Source organism: Herpailurus yagouaroundi, unplaced genomic scaffold, assembly GCF_014898765.1.
Source record: "Herpailurus yagouaroundi ecotype Mexico unplaced genomic scaffold, PumYag 100, whole genome shotgun sequence".
Classification (NCBI taxonomy): Eukaryota; Metazoa; Chordata; class Mammalia; order Carnivora; family Felidae; genus Herpailurus; species Herpailurus yagouaroundi.
In genome coordinates this window covers 79038437-79057024 of record NW_024412391.1, presented here as the reverse complement: position 1 = coordinate 79057024, position 18588 = coordinate 79038437, and the positions used below count along the sequence as shown (strand labels likewise).

The 18588-nt window shown below is 35.2% G+C and overlaps 1 protein-coding gene, 1 long non-coding RNA gene and 1 pseudogene across 3 annotated transcripts in view; 1 reads left to right on the top strand and 2 right to left on the bottom strand.

Annotated features, from left to right (window-relative positions):
- The window catches only part of LOC121028824 (uncharacterized), a 152741-nt gene that overhangs the window by 35204 nt on the left and 98949 nt on the right, over positions 1–18588 (bottom strand). The window lies entirely within an intron of this gene.
- Positions 1–18588, top strand: part of PTPN12 (protein tyrosine phosphatase non-receptor type 12) — a 103625-nt gene that overhangs the window by 45533 nt on the left and 39504 nt on the right. Inside the window, exons 1-7 of one of the 2 annotated variants that reach the window (XM_040472826.1) lie at positions 4065–4206; positions 8124–8200; positions 10950–11045; positions 12359–12397; positions 13258–13329; positions 16877–16936; positions 18327–18469. In XM_040472826.1, the coding sequence (XP_040328760.1) occupies positions 4194–4206; positions 8124–8200; positions 10950–11045; positions 12359–12397; positions 13258–13329; positions 16877–16936; positions 18327–18469 (500 nt within the window). In that variant the 5' untranslated portion in view covers positions 4065–4193. Of the gene's footprint in view, positions 1–4064; positions 4207–8123; positions 8201–10949; positions 11046–12358; positions 12398–13257; positions 13330–16876; positions 16937–18326; positions 18470–18588 lie in introns of those variants that run through there. The other variant, XM_040472825.1, reaches the window with a different exon arrangement.
- LOC121028821 (transcription factor BTF3-like) lies at positions 52–1064 on the bottom strand (annotated as a pseudogene).

Genomic DNA, 18588 nt, shown 5'->3' with positions numbered 1-18588 from the left:
TTCTTTCTTTCTTTCTTTCTTTCTTTCTTTCTTTCTTTCTTTCTTTCACAGTAGGTAAAGAACTTTATTAACCTTGTTTCAAACTTTATTTCCAGGCTTCTTCAGCTTAATTAGCTGCAAAGAATGAATTGTGTATAAGCAAAAACTGAAAAGAGCTGTAGTGTCTAAGGGGCCTGGGCTTAAAAATATTACAGATCTAGATTTTATCAGCTCTATGAACACAATTTTAAAAGGCAGTCATAATATAAAATACCAGCTCCCAGTAACTTCTTCAAGTTTTATCTTCTTCAGAAGTTGACTCAATCCAGTCTGCTTCATTCTTGGAAGCTTCATCAAAATTCTCCACAAGATCTGGAACCTCATCATCATCATCGTCTCCGGTAGCAAGCAGTGGTTTCCCATCCACGGATTGTTTGGGCAGAACTTCAGCCAGTCTCCCTAAACTAGTCAGACTGTCTGCACCAAGTTGTTTTAAGATAGTAGCATTTCTGTCAGCTGCTTTGTCTCAGTATGGATTGTAATGGTGAAAGTGTTTGCTGCCAGAGATGCCTGAACTTGAGGGTTGTTAAAGTGGATCATTCTTCCTTGGTTTGTGAACATAGCCACTTCTTCAGTACCAGAGATATTTTTTACCTCTAATTTCTTTAAGGAGAACTGAAATTTTTATCATCTGCTGTAGTCATTCTATGAACTACCTTCTTTCAGCAAGCAGTTCCTTTCCCACCAATGTGCACTTGTGCTTGCAGTTTGGTGAGTTTCTCCTGATTCATGATAGTTTCTTTAACCTTATTGGAGCAGAAATGGTACTGCGCAGGTGACTAGGATTGGTGCTCAGGGGGTTGCAGGCAGACCAGCTGAGATCAGGTGCACACACACCTACAGTGTCTTATTTTTAAGCCAGTGTCATACTGTCTTCATTACAGTAGCTTTGTGTAGTAAGTTTTAAAAGCAAGAAGTCCTCTAGCCATGTTCTTACTTTTTAAAATTTGTTTGGTTCTTTTTTAGTTCTTACATATAAATTGTAAGATCAGCTTGTCAATTTCTGCAAAAAATCCTAATAGGCTTTTGATAAGGGTTGCATTGAATCTGTAGAGCACTTTGGGGGGAGAATTGCCATTTTAAACCATAATGATTCTTCCAATCTATGAACATGAAATTTCTCTCTCCATTTATTTAGATCTTTAATTTCTCTCCGCAATGTTTTACGGTTTTCAGTGTATAAGTCTTGTATTTACTCTTTAAATTCTTCTATTTGAATGAAATATTTTCAAGTTCTTTATTATTAGCACATAGAAATCTAGTTTCTATTCATGTATTGATTTTTTTTTAATCCAATGACCTTCCTGAGCTCATTTATTAGTTTAGTAATTTTTTGTGGATCCTTTAGGATTTTTCACATACTGAGTCATTTTATCTGCAAATAATGACAGTTTTACTACTTCCTTTCTTATCTGAATGTGTCTTTTGCTTTATTTTATTAGTTAGAACCTCTAATACAATGTTGACTTGAAGTGGGAAGAGCAGACATTTTTGCCTGTGATCCATTAAAAGTAGTATCATTATTGTCCAAAGTTTATGTAGGTTTTTCTGGAGCTGTCTTGGAGATTTGGTTTATTTTATACTAGAATACTGAGGCCAGGGGCGCCTGGGTGGCTCAGTCGGTTGGGCGTCCGACTTCGGCTCAGGTCATGATCTCGCTGTCCGTGAGTTCGAGCCCCGCATCAGGGTCTGTGCTGACAGCTCAGAGCCTGGAGCCTGTTTCAGATTCTGTGTCTCGCTCTCTCTCTGACCTTCCCCCATTCATGCTCTGTCTCTCTCTGTCTCAAAAATGAATAAACGTTAAAAAAAAATACTGAGGCCAATTTCAGAGTTAAGAAATATCTAGATACTCTTGTATCAAGAATGATCTGTGCTTTGCCTGCTGAGAGGGCTAAAACCGAGCTGCTAGCTGTTTTTACAAGTAATGGATCAGTGTACTATGTGTATTGTAATGTTAATTATTAAGATTATTTTTTTTCTCCTGAGACATAATATTTAGCCAGTGGGAAATTTCAGTTTCTTTGGAGGTAACAATATTCAAATACTTTTCTTTTTGTTGCCACAGGTTGTTGATGTTTGTTTGACCAAAAAAAAAAAAAAAAAAAAGTTGCTGCTTGAAGAGTCTCCTGTGTGGCCAATCTTGGTTTTATCTGTTTGGAATTGGATTGTTGGGAGATTGTAGTGGCAGTCAGCAAAAAACAAAACAAAACAAAAACATGGAGAAGATTGCTTGTTTTCATTTCTTTAATATTCTTTAAGTTCTATATATGTTTATACTTACTAGGAGCACCAGTGAAGAATTGAAGCACCAACGTGATGACACGTTATCTAACCAACCTAATGTTGATTTTTTTTTTTAACGTTTATTCACTTTTTGATAGATACAGAGCGTGTGTGGGGGAGGGGCAGAGAGAGAGGGAGACACAGAATCTGAAGCAAGCTCCACGCTCTGAACTGACAGCACAGAGCCCGATGCGGGGCTCGAACTCACGGACCGTGAGATCATGACCTGAGCCGAAGTTGGGCACTCAACTGACTGAGCCACCCAGGAGGCCCTGTTGATTTTTAAAATTGGCAGTAATATCCTATGATTATGTAGTATAAAGCACTGACTACAAAATTTGCTTGTGCTCTAGACTAAGCCATTTTTCTGCCCCATCTTGAACTTACTGAATCAAACTTACTGAAGAATATGGTACTTAGAAATTTTGTATTTTAATTAACTTTCCCTAGCCCCTAAATGTTATATGACTAGAGATAGATGAAATAAGTTTGGCAAAGTGTTGAGATTATTTGTTTGTTTGTTTCTTAAGTTGATTTTATTTTGAGAGAGCGGGAGGGGCACTGAAAGAGAGGGAGAGAGAGAAAGAAGCCCAAGCAGGCTTTGCACTGTTAGCACAGAGTCCGATGTGGGGCTCAAACTCACGAACTGTGAGATCATGACCTGAGGCAAAATCAGTAGTTGGACACTTGACTGAGCCACCCAGGCGTGCCAAGTGTTGAAATTATTTAATATTACACTGTGTGTTAACTAACTGGAATTTAAGTAAAAACTTTAAAAAATGTTGAAATTATTAATAATTTCTTAATTACTTGGTAATTGCTATATGGGGATTCATTATACCATTATTTTTCTGTATATGCATAAAGTTTTCCATTATAGAATATCTAAAAAAAATTACCAGCTTGCATGTAGCAGCCTGAAACCAGTTTTGACTGTTATTTGGGAGCCACTGTTGTCATTTGGATTCACAATCCCCAGACACATTTACAGGGGATCCAGCGGTAAACCAATTATTGTAAATCCTATGTTTGAGATACTTTGACTAGAGGCTAATATGCCACATGATTAAGGGTAATTAATTGGGACCCCTCATTACTAGCAGACATGGGGAGAGGAAGTGTTGTGTAGTTACTTAACTGTCATTATCTAAACTACTGAATATTTATCAGAACATCAAGTGAAATGATAAACATATTCTCTTTCCTGGAATCATAGAAAAGAGAGAAATAATTTGAATTGGAGGCTAGTATGTCTTTCTTAGATATCTCTTCCTACAGATTTACAAAGATTTCACCAAAAACTAATAAACTCAGCAGAACTGGGCTTTTAGTACTGATAGATAAAATTTGAGTCATTGACAAAGTAGTTATTCATTAGCTGACTTTTAAGAGTTTTGTTAAGGAGTCTTATTCATATCTTATTACCATTTTTGTATTCGTCATTTTGTATTTTAATTGCCTTTAATATTCATTGTCTCTGGATTAGGAAGGACTGTAATGTGATGGTGGCATTTTACATATTACATGTTGTGGTTCTTTCTAATCTAGAGACTCATGAATATTAGGCATTGCTACTACTTTAGGATTTCATAGGCTCAAAGTATCTCCCCCCAAATATTTATTGCTACAAACAGAAAGATATTAACTTCATAGTGGAGACAACCAGGTGACACCTATTAACCAAGTAACCAAGGTTGACATCACAAGTAATAGGACATTGACATCATAAACCCCTTGGTGTGTCTTCTCACTGAGGACACATCATTGTTCTCTGGTGTTCTTACCAAAATGCAAAACCTCATTCCAAACATATGAAAAAAATTAAAGGAACTATTATAGATTGGAAGAAACTAAGGAGAAGTAACAACTAAATGTGGGATCCTAGTAAGAAAAAAATTGTTTTTAGTTGGTGAAATTTGTATGCAGTCTGTTGTTTAATTACTAGTTGTGTGACAATGTTAATTTTCTAATTTTGATAACTGATAGTAGAGAAAATTCCTATATCCCTCGCTCAGCTTCCCTTAATGTTAATATCTTACATAACTATTTTTGCGATTTTTCTTTAATTCTAAAATTAGTTCTAAATAAAAAGGGTGCTGTTTGCTTGTTTTTTTTAAAAGAGAGAATGTGAGCTGGGGTAAGGGGCAGAAGGAGGGAGAGAGAGAGAGGGAGAGAGAATCTTAAGCAGGCTCCATGCTCAATGCAGAGCCCAGTGTAGAGCTCGAAGCAGAGCTTGATCCCACAACCTTGGGATCATGACTTGAGCTGAAAACAAGAGTCAGACTTTCAACAGACTGAGTCACCCAGGCGCCTCTAAATAAAGAGTTTTTAAGAATCAACACAAACTAGAACAAAACTATTTGCACTACATGTACTAAAGACCAATTTTTCATATACATTAGTAGGAAAACATAGACATAGATAAAAATGTGCAGAGGATATAAACAAGAATTTATGGTAAAAGAAATATAACCAATAACTGTATGAAAATGTACAACCATTTGCATAGTTCAAGAAATACAAGTCTGAGTTTTTTACTTTTTAGAAGTTAACTATTAAAAGGTATAATATCCTGTCACTCTCACATATAGCATCTGAATTGTCTAAGTCTGTATATACCTTTTAGAAGATAAGTTTTTTTCTTCTGTTAGAAACTTACCCTATACCACTTATAGCAGTGAGTTCATTGTGGTAGTGTTTCTAATAGGAAAAAATGGCCCAGCAGTAGTATAGCTGGTTAAATAATGAGATATCTATTTATAATGGATTTCATATAACATTGAGCAAGATAGATCTGTATTAGCTCTGGGAAGAGTTCCAGGTTATACAATTAACTGAAAAGTGAGATACAGAACATGTATATGTTATGAACGCATTTGCATAGTTTTTCTAAGTATGTAGGTATATGCATAAAAATTACTTTTGGAAGGAAAAAAGAACCTTAGAAGTGTCTTTGTTGGGAAGGAGAGACCTGGACTTTATGGATGGGGGAAGGAGAGACCTGGACTTTATGGATGGGGGATAATTTATTTTATACTTTTTTCTTAAATCTCATTTTAAAAAATCAGATACATATTTTATTTAAAAAATAAAATTGCAGCACAAAAACAAACAGATCACTGGAACAGAATACAGAACCTACAAAAGGACCCACAAATGTATGGCCAACTAATCTTTGACAAAGCAGGAAAGAATATCCAATGGAATAAGACAATCTCTTCAGCAAATGGTGCTGGGAAAACTGGACAGCGACATGCAGAAAAATTAACTGGATCACTTTCTTATACCAAATACAAAAATACACTCAAAATGGATGAAAGACCTAAACCTAAGACAGGAAGCTATCAAAATCCTAGAGGAGAGAAAGCAGGCAAAAACCTCTTTGACCTCGGCCACAGCATCTTCTTACTCAACATGTCTCTGGAGATCAGGGAAACCAAAATAAAAATGAACTACTGGGACCTCATCACAATAAAGAGCTTCTGCACAGTGAAGGAAACAATCAACAAAACTAAAAGGCAACCAATGGAATGAGAGAAAGTATTTGCAAACAACATATCAGATAAAGGGTTGGTATCCAAAATTTATAAAGAACTTATCAAACTCAACACCCAAAAAACAAACAATCCAGTGAAGAAATGGGCAAAAGACATGAACAGACACTTCTCCGAAGAAGACATCTAGATGGCCAACTGACACATGATAAAATGCTCAACATCCCTCATCATCTGGGAAATTTAAATCAAACCACAGTGAGATACAACCTCACACCCATCAGAATGACTAACATTAACAACTCAGGCAACAACAGATGTTGGCGAGGATGTGGAGAAAGAGGATCTTTTAGGATCTCTTTTGCATTGCTGGTGGGAATGCAAGCTGGTGTAGCCACTCTGGAAAACAGTATGGAGGGTCCTCAAACAATTACAAATAGAACTACCCTATGACCTAGCAATTGCACTACTAGGTATTTATCCAAGGGATTATAGGTGTGCTGTTTCAAAGGCGCACATGCACCCCAATGTTTATAGCAGCGCTATTAACAATAGCCAAAGTATGAAAGAACCCAAATGTTCATCGATGGATGAATGGATAAAGAAGATGTGGGGTGTGTGTGTGTGTGTGTGTGTGTGTGTATGTATATATATATATGTATGTATATATACAATGGAGTGTGACTCGGTGATCAAAAAGAATGAAATCTTGCCATTTGCAACTATGTGGATAGAACTGGAGGGTATTATGCTAAGTGAAATTAGAGAAGGACAAAAACTATATGACTTCATTCATATGAGGACTTTAAGACAGAACAGATGAACATAAAGGAAGGGAAGCAAAAATAATATAAAAAAAGGGAGGGGGACAAAACAAAAGACTCTTAAATATAGAGAGCAAACAGGGTTGCTGGAAAGATTGTGGGAGGGGGATGGGCTAAATGGGTAAGGGGCTTAAAAAATCTACTCCTGAAATCTTTGTTGCACCGTGTGCTAACTTGTATGTAAATTATGAAAAATAAATAATTTATTAGATAAAAAAATAAAATTGCAGGGGCACCTAGGTAGCTCAGTTGAGCGTCTGACTCTTGATTTCAGCTCAGGTCATGATCCCAGTGTTGTGGGATTGAGCCCCGTGTCTAGCTCGGCAGAGTGTGGAGCCTGCTTTAGATTCTCTCTCTCTCCCTCTGTCCCGCTCATAGCGCTCACTCTCTCTCAAAAATTATAAAAAATAAAAGAACAATTTTATAAAAGTAATAAAGTTTATACTTTTGAACTTTATCGTAAACTGTTTTTTACCTTAAGTTGGCATTACTTAATAATATTATTGCCAACTGCATTATTGAACACTTTATTTATTATTTAATTTTTTAAAGATGGTTTTATTTTATTTTTGAGAGAGAGAGGGAGGGGTAGAGAGAGAGGGAGACACAGAATCCAAAGCAGGCTCCAGGCTCTGAGCTGTCAGCACAGAGCCCAATGCTGGGTTTGACGAACTGTGAGATCATGACCTGAGCTGAAGTCGGATGCTTAACCAACTGAGCCATCCAGGCACCCCTTGAGCACTTTTTATGCATTATCATAATTCATTTATTTATCATAGTTAATTAATTTTTATAATTTCTTGTAAAATATGAAAGCTACATTTCCTAATAAGAGTTTTGGCAAATGAGCTTGTACATCACTGGTTAGTGTTCAGTACCTCATAATGCTTGTTAAAAACTGCAGAGGCTTCACCCTGGGCTCTTGTCTAGCAAATGTGGGATGATGCCCAGGAATTTGTATTTTATTTTTTCTTTTTTTTCTTTTTTTTTTTTTTTTTTAATTTTTTTTCAACGTTTATTCATTTTTGGGACAGAGAGAGACAGAGCATGAACGGGCGAGGGGCAGAGAGAGAGGGAGACACAGAATCGGAAACAGGCTCCAGGCTCTGAGCCATCAGCCCAGAGCCCGACGCGGGGCTCGAACTCACGGACCGCGAGATCGTGACCTGGCTGAAGTCGGACGCTTAACCGACTGCGCCACCCAGGCGCCCCCAGGAGTTTGTATTTTAAAAGAGTTCCTGAGATTATTTTGATTACAGCTTTAAAACACAACTTTACATCATCATATTTTTGTTACTATAGACTTATTTTCTATAAATATTATGTTAGAAATTACCCTGCTGGTATCTAGAGTCAATTTTCATTAGTTGTTTTTTAAAGACAATATTTTGAATTACTTATTTAATCTTACTTGTGGTTTATTAGAAAACACCTGTCTACCAACAGGACATAATTTATGAAATCCTTTTTCTTTTCCTTGTAGTTGATCACAGCCGAGTTAAGTTGACTTTAAAGACTCCTTCTCAAGATTCAGACTATATCAATGCAAATTTTATTAAGGTATGTATTAACTTCAAATGGTTTTTCTCTGCCCTACTTAATGTCTTCCTGCATAATAGTTTTATAAAAATTTTTTAAATTTCCTAAATACCAAGAGCAAAAAAAAAAGGAAGAAAACGAAGAAAAATAAAATCACACTTTTATGTGATTTCCTTTTTTTTTTTAATTTAATTTTTTATTTTTTAAAATTTACATCCAAATTAGTTAGCATATAGTGCAACAATGATTTCAGGAGTAGATTCCTTAGTGCCCCTTACCCATTTAGCCTATCCCCCCTCCCACAGCCTTCCACTAACCCTCAGTTTCTTCTCCATATTTATGAGTCTCTTCTGTTTTGTCCCCCTCCATGTTTTTATATTATTTTTGTTTCCCTTCCCTTATGTTCATCGGTTTTGTCTCTTAAAGTCCTCATACGAGTTAAGTCATATGATTTTTGTTTTCTCTGACTGACTCATTTCATTTAGCGTAATACCCTCCAGTTCCATCCACATAGTTGCAAATGGCAAGATTTCATTCTTTTTGATTGCCGAGTAATACTCCATTGTACGTGTATACACACACCGCATCTTCTTTATCCATTCATCCATCGATGGACATTTGGGCTCTTTCATACTTTGGCATTGTTAATAGCGCTGCTATAAACATTGGGGTGCATGTGTGCCTTTGAAACAGCATACCTATAACCCCTTGGATAAATACCTAGTAGTGTAATTGCTGGGTCGTAGGGTAGTTCTATTTTTAATTGTTTGAGGAACCCCCATACTGTTTTCCAGAGTGGCTGTATCAGCTTGCATTCCCATATGTGATTTCCTTCTAACCTTACTCATAAAGTTAGAGTTTTGCTCAGTTTCATGAAAGTTGAGATGGTTTTCTATTTTGTTTCTTTTTTTACATTTAAAGCTTATAAACAGTTAACTGGTTACTAAATCATCTTCTCCATTGTCCCTTTGACAAAGTTTATGTACACAAATGTACAGAAATGCACATACATGGTTGTTCCCTGTTGTTGAACTATATAGGTTGTTTCCAATTTTTCTTGTTGGTAATATTGCAATGAACATTGTTATTCTTTTGAATCATTTCTTAGGATAAATTATCAGGGCTAGATAGAATTACTGGGTAATACTGATTTAAAATTACAGAATATAAACTTAGATGAAAACCTTTTGGCAACTGTCTCTGTTTCAAGTGGCAATACAAGTGAATATAAGATTAAATACAGTCTTATAAAAGTAGAGATGGAGGCAAACCATTAGACTCTTAAATACAGAGAACAAATTGAGGGTTGCTAGTGGAGGATCAGGGTTGGAGGGGATGGACTAAATGGGTGATGGGCATTAAGGAGGGCACTTGTTGGGATTAGCACAGGGTGTTAGGTAAGTGATGAACCACTAAATTCTACTCCTGAAATCATTATTATACTATATGTTAACTAACTTGGATTTAAATAAAATTTAAAAAAGATTAAATACAATCCTTATGTAGAGAACCTTTTTTAGATACTGTTCGGTGAAAAGTAGTCATGTTCATACATAGCTGTCAATAGACCAGTGCAAACTGCTACTTGAGGTGCTTGGGTCATGATCTCACAGTTTGGTGTGTTCATGAGTTTGAGCCCTGTGTTGGGCTCTGTGCTAACAGGGTGGAGCCTGCTTGGAATTCTCTCTCTGCCCCCCCCCCCCCCCCCCAAAATAAATAAACTTTAAAAAAATGCAAAATGCTACTTGATTAAATAAAAGACTACTTTGTTCCATTAGCTGTTCTTTGTTTTTGAATGACAGTATAATAATTACTTATTTTATGTTTGGTATTTATAGATATAAAAAATATTTTGTTTATCAAAATATTATGGTGGTACGAGGTATATGGTAATATTAATATTACCTGTGTCAACAATAAACTGTCATGGTTTAAAATAAAAACTTTTTTCCCCCCAAAAAATTAGTTTTATTAAAATTATGGCAAAACCCAAAACTAATCTGTAGGTGGTTTGCTGTTTCAGATGTTGTTATGTTGATACTGTTTTGTAAGGACATTTGTTAAAAGTTCTAGCTTTTCAGGGCCCCTGGCTGGCTCAGTCGGTGGAGCATCTGACTCTTGATCTCAGGGTTGTAAGTTCAACCCCATGTTGAGTGTAGAGGTTACCTAAATATAAAATATTTAAAAACAAAAAAAGTTGTAGTTTTTAATTCCACTTAGTAACACTGATTTATCGTGTGATTCAACTATGTGCTGCTTTAGTATTTTAGTCCACTGTTTTATTTGGTATATTCCCAGGTTTGTTGTTAGATATATGTATAATAGGCACACAATAAATCTTTTAAATTGAGTAGATAATTGAAGGTATCTATGGACGAATCTGGCTAAGAAGGAACTATTAGGTAGTTTTACTCTTGTTTTTAGCATCAAAGCATGCTTTTTATGTTTCTGTACAGTTAGCTTTATGGACTATGTATTGGGGTATTAGGCACTTTTTGAAGAGACAGGTAAATAATAATTTGTAAATTAGCATAAAGCAGTTTAATTATTAATTCTGTGTGCCAGGTCTAATACATACACAAAAATAGTACTTCACAAAAAGCTGAAATGAATTGAATATATTTTGTCATGCTTTTATGTGCTAAAATTATTTGGAAATACTTCCAGTGAAAAGAGGAGTATTACTAAGAAAATTTAAACATTAAAATTTAGGTAAGGAAATATTTTTGGTAACTATAATAAATATGAAATTTACTTTTAACCATTTTAGGGTGTTTATGGGCCAAAAGCGTATGTGGCAACCCAAGGACCATTAGCAAATACAGTAATAGATTTTTGGAGGATGATATGGGAGTACAATGTTGTAGTAAGTAATTTATTTTTCATAATCTATTTTGAGAAGTATTACATGTAATGACATAAGATGTTTTACTGAATATGGAATGAGAAGACCTTCTAGCCATAATGATATGTTACTTATTGCTAATGTTTACTAAAAAGACAGAAACTGAAGTCTAGGATGTCTCATTCAACACTGACAAGTTAGTCAAAATATTTTAAGAAGAGAGTGTGATAATACTTTCTTTTCTAAAGTCAGCAGCCAACAAGACAGCTACCAACTAAGATGGATTTATATAGATGGATAGAGGGATAGCTGTGTGATAGAATGAATACGGTGAAATGTTAATGGTAGACTATAGATGGTGGCTATACAGTATTCACCGTAAAATTATTTCAACTTCGCTATATGTTTGAAACATTGTCAAATGTTGGGATAGGGAAGCAAATCCAATAACATTTATGTTTAAAGACAGTATTAAATGCATTAAACCTTCAGATAATTTTATGAACTATATTTAAAATATTTCATGGTGCTTTTTGGTTGGGTAAGTAAATACCCTAAAAGTGATATTTTAATATAATTTCAAGTCAGAGGTAGATCTATAAAAGTCCTAAAATTTAATTCATATATAATGCTAATTGAAGCCAATTTAATTTGTTGCTATATAGTTATCCCTTGTTTGGAAGGTGTGATTTTGGGGCGCCTGGGTGGTTCAGTCGGTTAAGCATCTGACTTTGGCTCAGGTCATGATCTCATGGTTTGTGAGTTCAAGCCTCATGTCGGGCATTGTGCTGACAGCTCAGAGCCTGGAGCCTGCTTCAGATTCTGAGTCTCCTTCTCTCTCTGCCCCTCCCCAACTCGTGCTATCTGTCTCTCCTTCTCTCATAAATAAACAAACTTCAAAAAAAAAAAAAAATAGAAGGCGTGATTTTGAACATTGCTTTAATGCCTACTTTTAATGTTAAAGCTACTTAATTTTGATGGGTGCCTGGGTGGCTCAGTCAGTTAAATGCCCAACTTCAGCTCAAGTTATGATCTCATGCTCCATGGGTTCCAGCCCCACGTTGGGCTCTGTGCTGACGGCTTAGAGCCTGGAGGCTGCTTCAGATTTGTGTCTCCCTCTCTCTCTGCCCCTCCCCTACTCACGCTCTGTCTCTCTCTCTCAAAGATAAATAAACATTAAAAAAAAAATTTAAAAACCTACTTATTTTGACAGGCCAGGTATAATTTTGTTCGGAATAAAAGGTAATTCTTGGAATTTGTATTTTATTTAAAAAAGTAAAATTGTGTTTAGCTGATACATTCTTCATCTCATCCCATCCCCCACTTCTTTTTAGATCATTGTAATGGCCTGTCGAGAATTTGAGATGGGAAGGGTATGTATACCTGTTAACACTTAAAATAACTGTGGAGTGTCCGTTTCATCATTTCTAGGGATATATGTTCCTGGTCCTTTATTATATTCTAAGTAGTTAAAGTAGATACTTCTTTTTTGTGTTCTGCTATTGGTTTTATTTGATACAAGGAACATAATAATCTCTAAAAGGCACATAAACTTTTTTTTTTTCACAGTTTTACATTTCATTTTATGATACACTTAATAGATACCATATTATTACTTAGTCTTCAGATGTTTAATGGTGTTGTAAGTAGAATATTATTTATGGACTGAAATAGAGACATAATTTAAAACAGGAATAAAATTAAGCAAATGAAAATGAGTTCAATAAAATAATTTTTATTAATTATCATCAGGTTATAACTTGAATATTCTGATTTCTGTCAGATAATACCACTACATTTTTTTGTTTTTGTTCATACTATCTTCAGAAGAGAACAAAATTCTTAATATGAAGTTTTCAACATTGGTGTTTTTTATACTGTGTCCAAGTGAAATTAGTTTTAAAACCATTGTGATCCCCTCCAGCATCAATTCCAAAGACTTGAATGTTGGAAGTGCTAATATATTTACAGAGAATAAATATTAAGTAAAACGTAAGTGTGGTCTTCTATAATTATGACACATACATCAAACTCAGAAAACAAATTATGTGGTGATTTGAATTTTCCTTATACTAATATGGTACATGAGTTAAAGTAAACTTTTTTTTAATCTGATGTCAGTTTCTGTGTTTTCTGGGAAGGGCAAGAAGCTGAATAATCGGGCACAAAATATTTGTAAAAGTTCAAGAAAAATTCTATCATATGGATTAACTTCTTTTTGTTCGAATAACAGAAAAAATGTGAACGCTATTGGCCTTTGTATGGAGAAGAACCTATAACATTTGCACCATTTAAAATTTCTTGTGTAAGTACCTATTTATATACATATTATTTAATCAGAAATGTGGGATGCTAGACTGAAGAATATAATATGGAATCAACCTAGTTTTACATAAGCCAAGCATTCAGTATTTCCACATAAATCTGTACTTAATTATAATAAATGTTAATAATAATGTTTGTTTTTATACAGCTTAAATTTAACTTTGAAAATGACTTCATAAATGTGTAATTTCCTAGTAACTTATTATGTTAATTTAGTGTTAGTCTTTGTATATAAGCTGATGATAAGTGTTACATATATAAGAGTAAACAGGGGCGCCTGGGTGGCTCAGTCAGTTAAGCATCTGACTTCTTATCAGGTCATGATCTCACGGTTCATGGGTTCAAGCCCTTTGTCGGGCTCTGGGCTCATAGCTCAGAGCTTGGAGCCTTTTTTGGATTCTGTGTCTCCATCTCTGCCCCTCCCCTGCTCTCTTTGTCTCTCTCTCTCTCTCTCTCTCTCTCTCAAAAATGAACATTAATAAAAAGAGTAAACAGTAACTTAACTGTCCTTTGAATGATCTGTTTTTTTTTTTAACTTTTCAGTTCATTTATTTACTTTGAGAGGGAGAGGGTGAGGGTGTGGGAGCGGCAGAGAGAGGGAGAGAGAGAGAAGCCCAAGTAGACTCCACATGGTCAGCACAGAGCCCAATGTAGGGCTTGAACTCACCAACCAGGAGATCATGACCCTAGCCAAAGCTAAGAGTTGGACGCTTAAGTGACTGAGCCACCAAGGCACCCCTTGAGTGCTCTATTTGAATACTGGTATAAAGGTGGGGCAACTGGCTGGCTCAGTCAGTGAACCACGTCTTAATCTCAGGCTTGTGAGTTCAAGCCCCATGTTGGGTGTAGAGATTACTTAAAAGTAAGATCTTAAAGAGAAAAAAGAAAAAATGGTGTAAAGTAGTAGTTTCAAACTGAAATGGGAAGGACGCTTGATGACTGAAGTATAGTTTTGTGTGATAATCTTTCATACGTTCGTTATGCTATCCAGAATTGTTATAATTATATACAAAGATGGGTTTGAGAACTGCTATCCTAGAAGGAAAGATTGATCCTATATGGCAGATAATTTATTATGAAACTTAAAACATATACCTAATATGTTAGCTCTGGAAATGAGTTAATAAATTCAAGTTCTAAAACACAGCAGAAATCTAAGTAAATGAATTTAAAGGAAAAAGAATGAAGGGAAACATTTTTTAAAAAGGAAGTAAAATATACGTGAACTTTAGAATAGAACCAACAATTTGCTTTTTGGTTACACCCAATGGCATCTTTCTTAATCACCTGAAAGAAATATGTTGTCTTATTTACTCATACTCAAAGACCATGACTGAACATAGATGAGAATTAAATAACTTCCCTGTATTGGTTAGGGTTTCCCAGAGAAATAGAACCAGTAGGATATGCATATATACAGAGAAAAAGATTTATTATATGGAACTGGCTCACAGGATCATGGAAGCTGGCAAGTCCAAAATCTGTAGGGTGGTCAGCCAGGCTGCAGACTCAGGAGAGTTGTGCTTTAGATCTAGTCTGGAGACCAAGAGAGCTAAAAGGTAGGCAAGGCGGAGACCCAGAAGAGCTGATACTCAGTTCTAGTGTAAAGACAGTCTGCTGTAGAACTGAAGAGCAATCCTTGCCCATGAAAGTAGGTTAGTGGAGAATTTCACTTGGGCGAGGTTGGTCTTTTTGTTCTGTTCAGGCCCTAACTGGATGGAGGGCCACCCATACATACTATAGAGGGCAGTCTGCTTTACTCAGAGTCCACTGATTTAAATGTTAATCTCACCCAAAGACACTTTTACAGGAACACAAGGAATAATGTTTGACCAAACATCTAGGCGCTCTGTGACCCAGCCACATTGACACATGGAATTAACTGTTACATTCTCCAACTGAGAATTGCTGGTTTGTAACTATGTTTTCCATGGTTAAGTAAAATATAATTTCTGTGATTTTATTTTCACTGGTGAGTTCAAGAAGTCCATGGTTTTATGAATTATTTCTGCTTAATGACTTTTAAATTCCATACAAAGTTTATTGCTTTCTAGGTTGCTGTAGAAAGGACTTGAGGTGTGTGGACAGTCTGCTTTATAAATACAATGTGATTTTTGTAATGTTAACTATAACACATAGTTGAACTGCCTGGATTTAATAAGCAGCCAGTATTCTTAAGTCCTGGTTAGAATTAACTGTTTGTGGGTTAAATATAATTTTAAATCCTACTGCATGTCATGTTATTTGGAATGGATAAAAACCAATACATACCACATTATGTATTTCTGTGAGAGGACACCTCCCCTCTCACCAATCTATAAAGTATTCTACAATATTATGCCCCTGAACTGTTCAGGAAATCTATTTTCTGTGCAATGTAGTTGTGTTGAACATTTGTAAGTTTAAATACAATAAGATATCTGTACTAAATGTTACAATTCAAGTGAAAATGTATAGTGCTTAACATTCAACAGCTTAATGAGTTGAAATTTTTGAAGAGTTGGGGATCAAGAATAGTAAACAACATTTAAAATAATGAGTAGAGGAGGGTCTCAGTTAGTTAAACATCCTTCTCCTGATTTTGGCTCAGGTCATGACCTCACAGTTAGTATGTCTGAGCTCCACATTGGGCTCTGCAGTGTCAGCATGGAGCCTGTTTGGGATTCTCTCTCTTCCTCTCTCTGCCCCTCCCCTGCTCGTGCATGCATATTTTCTCTCACTCTCTTGCTCTTTCTCAAAAATAAATAAATAAAAATTAAAAGACTTTACTATAATGAGTAAAGAAACAGATTATAATTGGGAAAACTATGACCTTTTTTGGATGATTTTTCAGAGTGAACGAAATGATAATTTAATCATCTTTTGAATAAGTTTGATTTGATTAGCGATAGCTGGTTTGATTTGTCAATATTGGGATTGATCCATACTGAAGAAGCAAATTTCTTCTTTCAAGATTTCAGATGGAAAGTAATTTGTATGTCTTGTGGTTGTTTCCAGCAACTCAGTACTTGTTATTACTGATGTAAATAAAAATCAAGTTTGTAATTAGAAAGCAAGCTGGTGAAAATAACCATAGTAAGTGACTTGACTTCTTGACAATCAGTTTTTGAGACTGAGAAAAGACAGTATCAGGAGCACTTTTGATTTGGGGATGAGAAAGAGGGTAAAGTGTTGGGTCACGGAGGACTAGCTAGGAGGGACTCGGTTGCATGTCACTGCAGGTAACCACTTAGACCAGACGTGGGCACGCTATGCATAGGTCAGTCTAGTCCACTGCCTGTTTTGTAAATAAAGATTTACTAGAATATTGCCTTGCCCATTAATTTACCTGTTTGCCCATCAGAACAGCAAAGTTGAGTAGACAAATCAGTGACTTTTAGAATGGTTGTTTTTGTAATTACTAGATATATCTGGAATTTCAAAGGTTAATTTTATATTGTAGACTTTAAATACGTGGTTTTTGTTTGTTCTGGTGTGTGGATGTTTTGGTTTCAGTGTTCTCACTGACTCACTTTTCCTGTATTTAGGAAGCTGAACAAGCAAGAACAGACTACTTCATTAGGACACTCTTACTTGAATTTCAAAATGTAAGTATTTTCCATTTAGAGACCATTTCTAAGGAAATTTTTGAAGAGAAGATATATAAATTGCATGCTATCTGGTCTTACATAGTTAACTAAAATAATTAGCAAATTTCCTTATGTAAAATAGTGAAGAAAATCAAAGTGTAATTTTTATTTAGTGTCTTGAGCCTTGAGCTTATCAAATTAAAGTAATATAAATCTTGACTTACTTAAAACAATTTTCCCTAAATTAAATTTATTGTATCTATTTGCCATAAATATTTTTTTCTCTATTACAGTAAGCAGATTATAGCATTCTTTCCAAATTATTTACCCACTTTTGCTAGTTTACAACTTTTTAGACATAGATGAACCACCATCAAACCTAAATCTTCATTTTGATATATATTGCTTTCACCTGAGGCCCTTGACTTCCGTGTTTCAGAACTATATAAAATGATAATTGCTTGGGCGGCTGGGTGGCTGAGTCAGTTAAGCATTCGCCTCTTGATTTGGGCTCATGATCTTGTGGTTCATAAAAATGAGCCCCTGCGTTGGGTTCTGCACTGACAACGTGGAGCCTGCTTGGGATTCTCTCTCTCCCTCTGTCTCAAAATAAATAAACGTTAAAACAAAATGATAATTTTTCTAGGAAATCAAAAATTTGATGGACATTAGAAAATGCTATCAGCTTCTTCCAAGATCTCTGTATTTTTATTATCTTAAATTCAAACCATTATGAACAATTAAGCATGGCCATCAAGTAAGTGCACAGTTGTTCCTCAACTGGTACATTTGAAACATACTTCCACAGCCTACCTTCCTTTTTACAAGTAGACATGTTTCCAGCACTCCATACTTTGAGAACCACTCATCTAAAATAAGGAAGTGGGTTTGGCATTGGACAAGTTTGTTTCTAATTTTCTTTTTCAGTTTAAATATCCTATTAGTTTTCTAATTACAATAGATTCAAACACTGTGCTTCTGGTATATTGCTCATCCCTTTACTGTGGATTACCAAATAATATACATAGTGTTAGAGTTAACATGCATGCTCTGGAGATAAGAGTGCCTGAGTTCAGATCCTACATTTGTCACTTGCTGTGAAACATGAGGCAAGTTATGTAATCTTTCTGTCTCAGTTTCCTTACCTATAAATCGTGGATACTATTAACAGTACCTTCCTCATAGAATTACATGGGGAATAAATAAACTGTTACATGTGAAGCCCTTAGATTAAGACTTGATATATGATAGTCAATAAATATAGCCTATCATTTACTTTTTTAAGGCAGTGTTAAATACCACATAAAAACTTTAGAAATGACAGTAAAGTCAGATGTGCAGCTTTTCTGTATGCTTTAAAATTTGTAATGTCTTTTTATAATTGTTGAATTTCTGTTTTTTCTTGAAGGAATCTCGTAGGCTGTATCAGTTTCATTACGTGAACTGGCCAGATCATGATGTTCCCTCATCGTTTGATTCCATTCTGGACATGATAAGCTTAATGAGGAAATACCAAGAACATGAAGATGTGCCTATTTGTATTCATTGCAGGTACAAAAAATTTTTCCAAATATTTAAGTACTTTGGAATATAAGTGGCATTATTATATGGGTGATGTATGGTATTTTGAAACCTAATTTTTGGAATTACCAAATGAGATAGGTCATTAT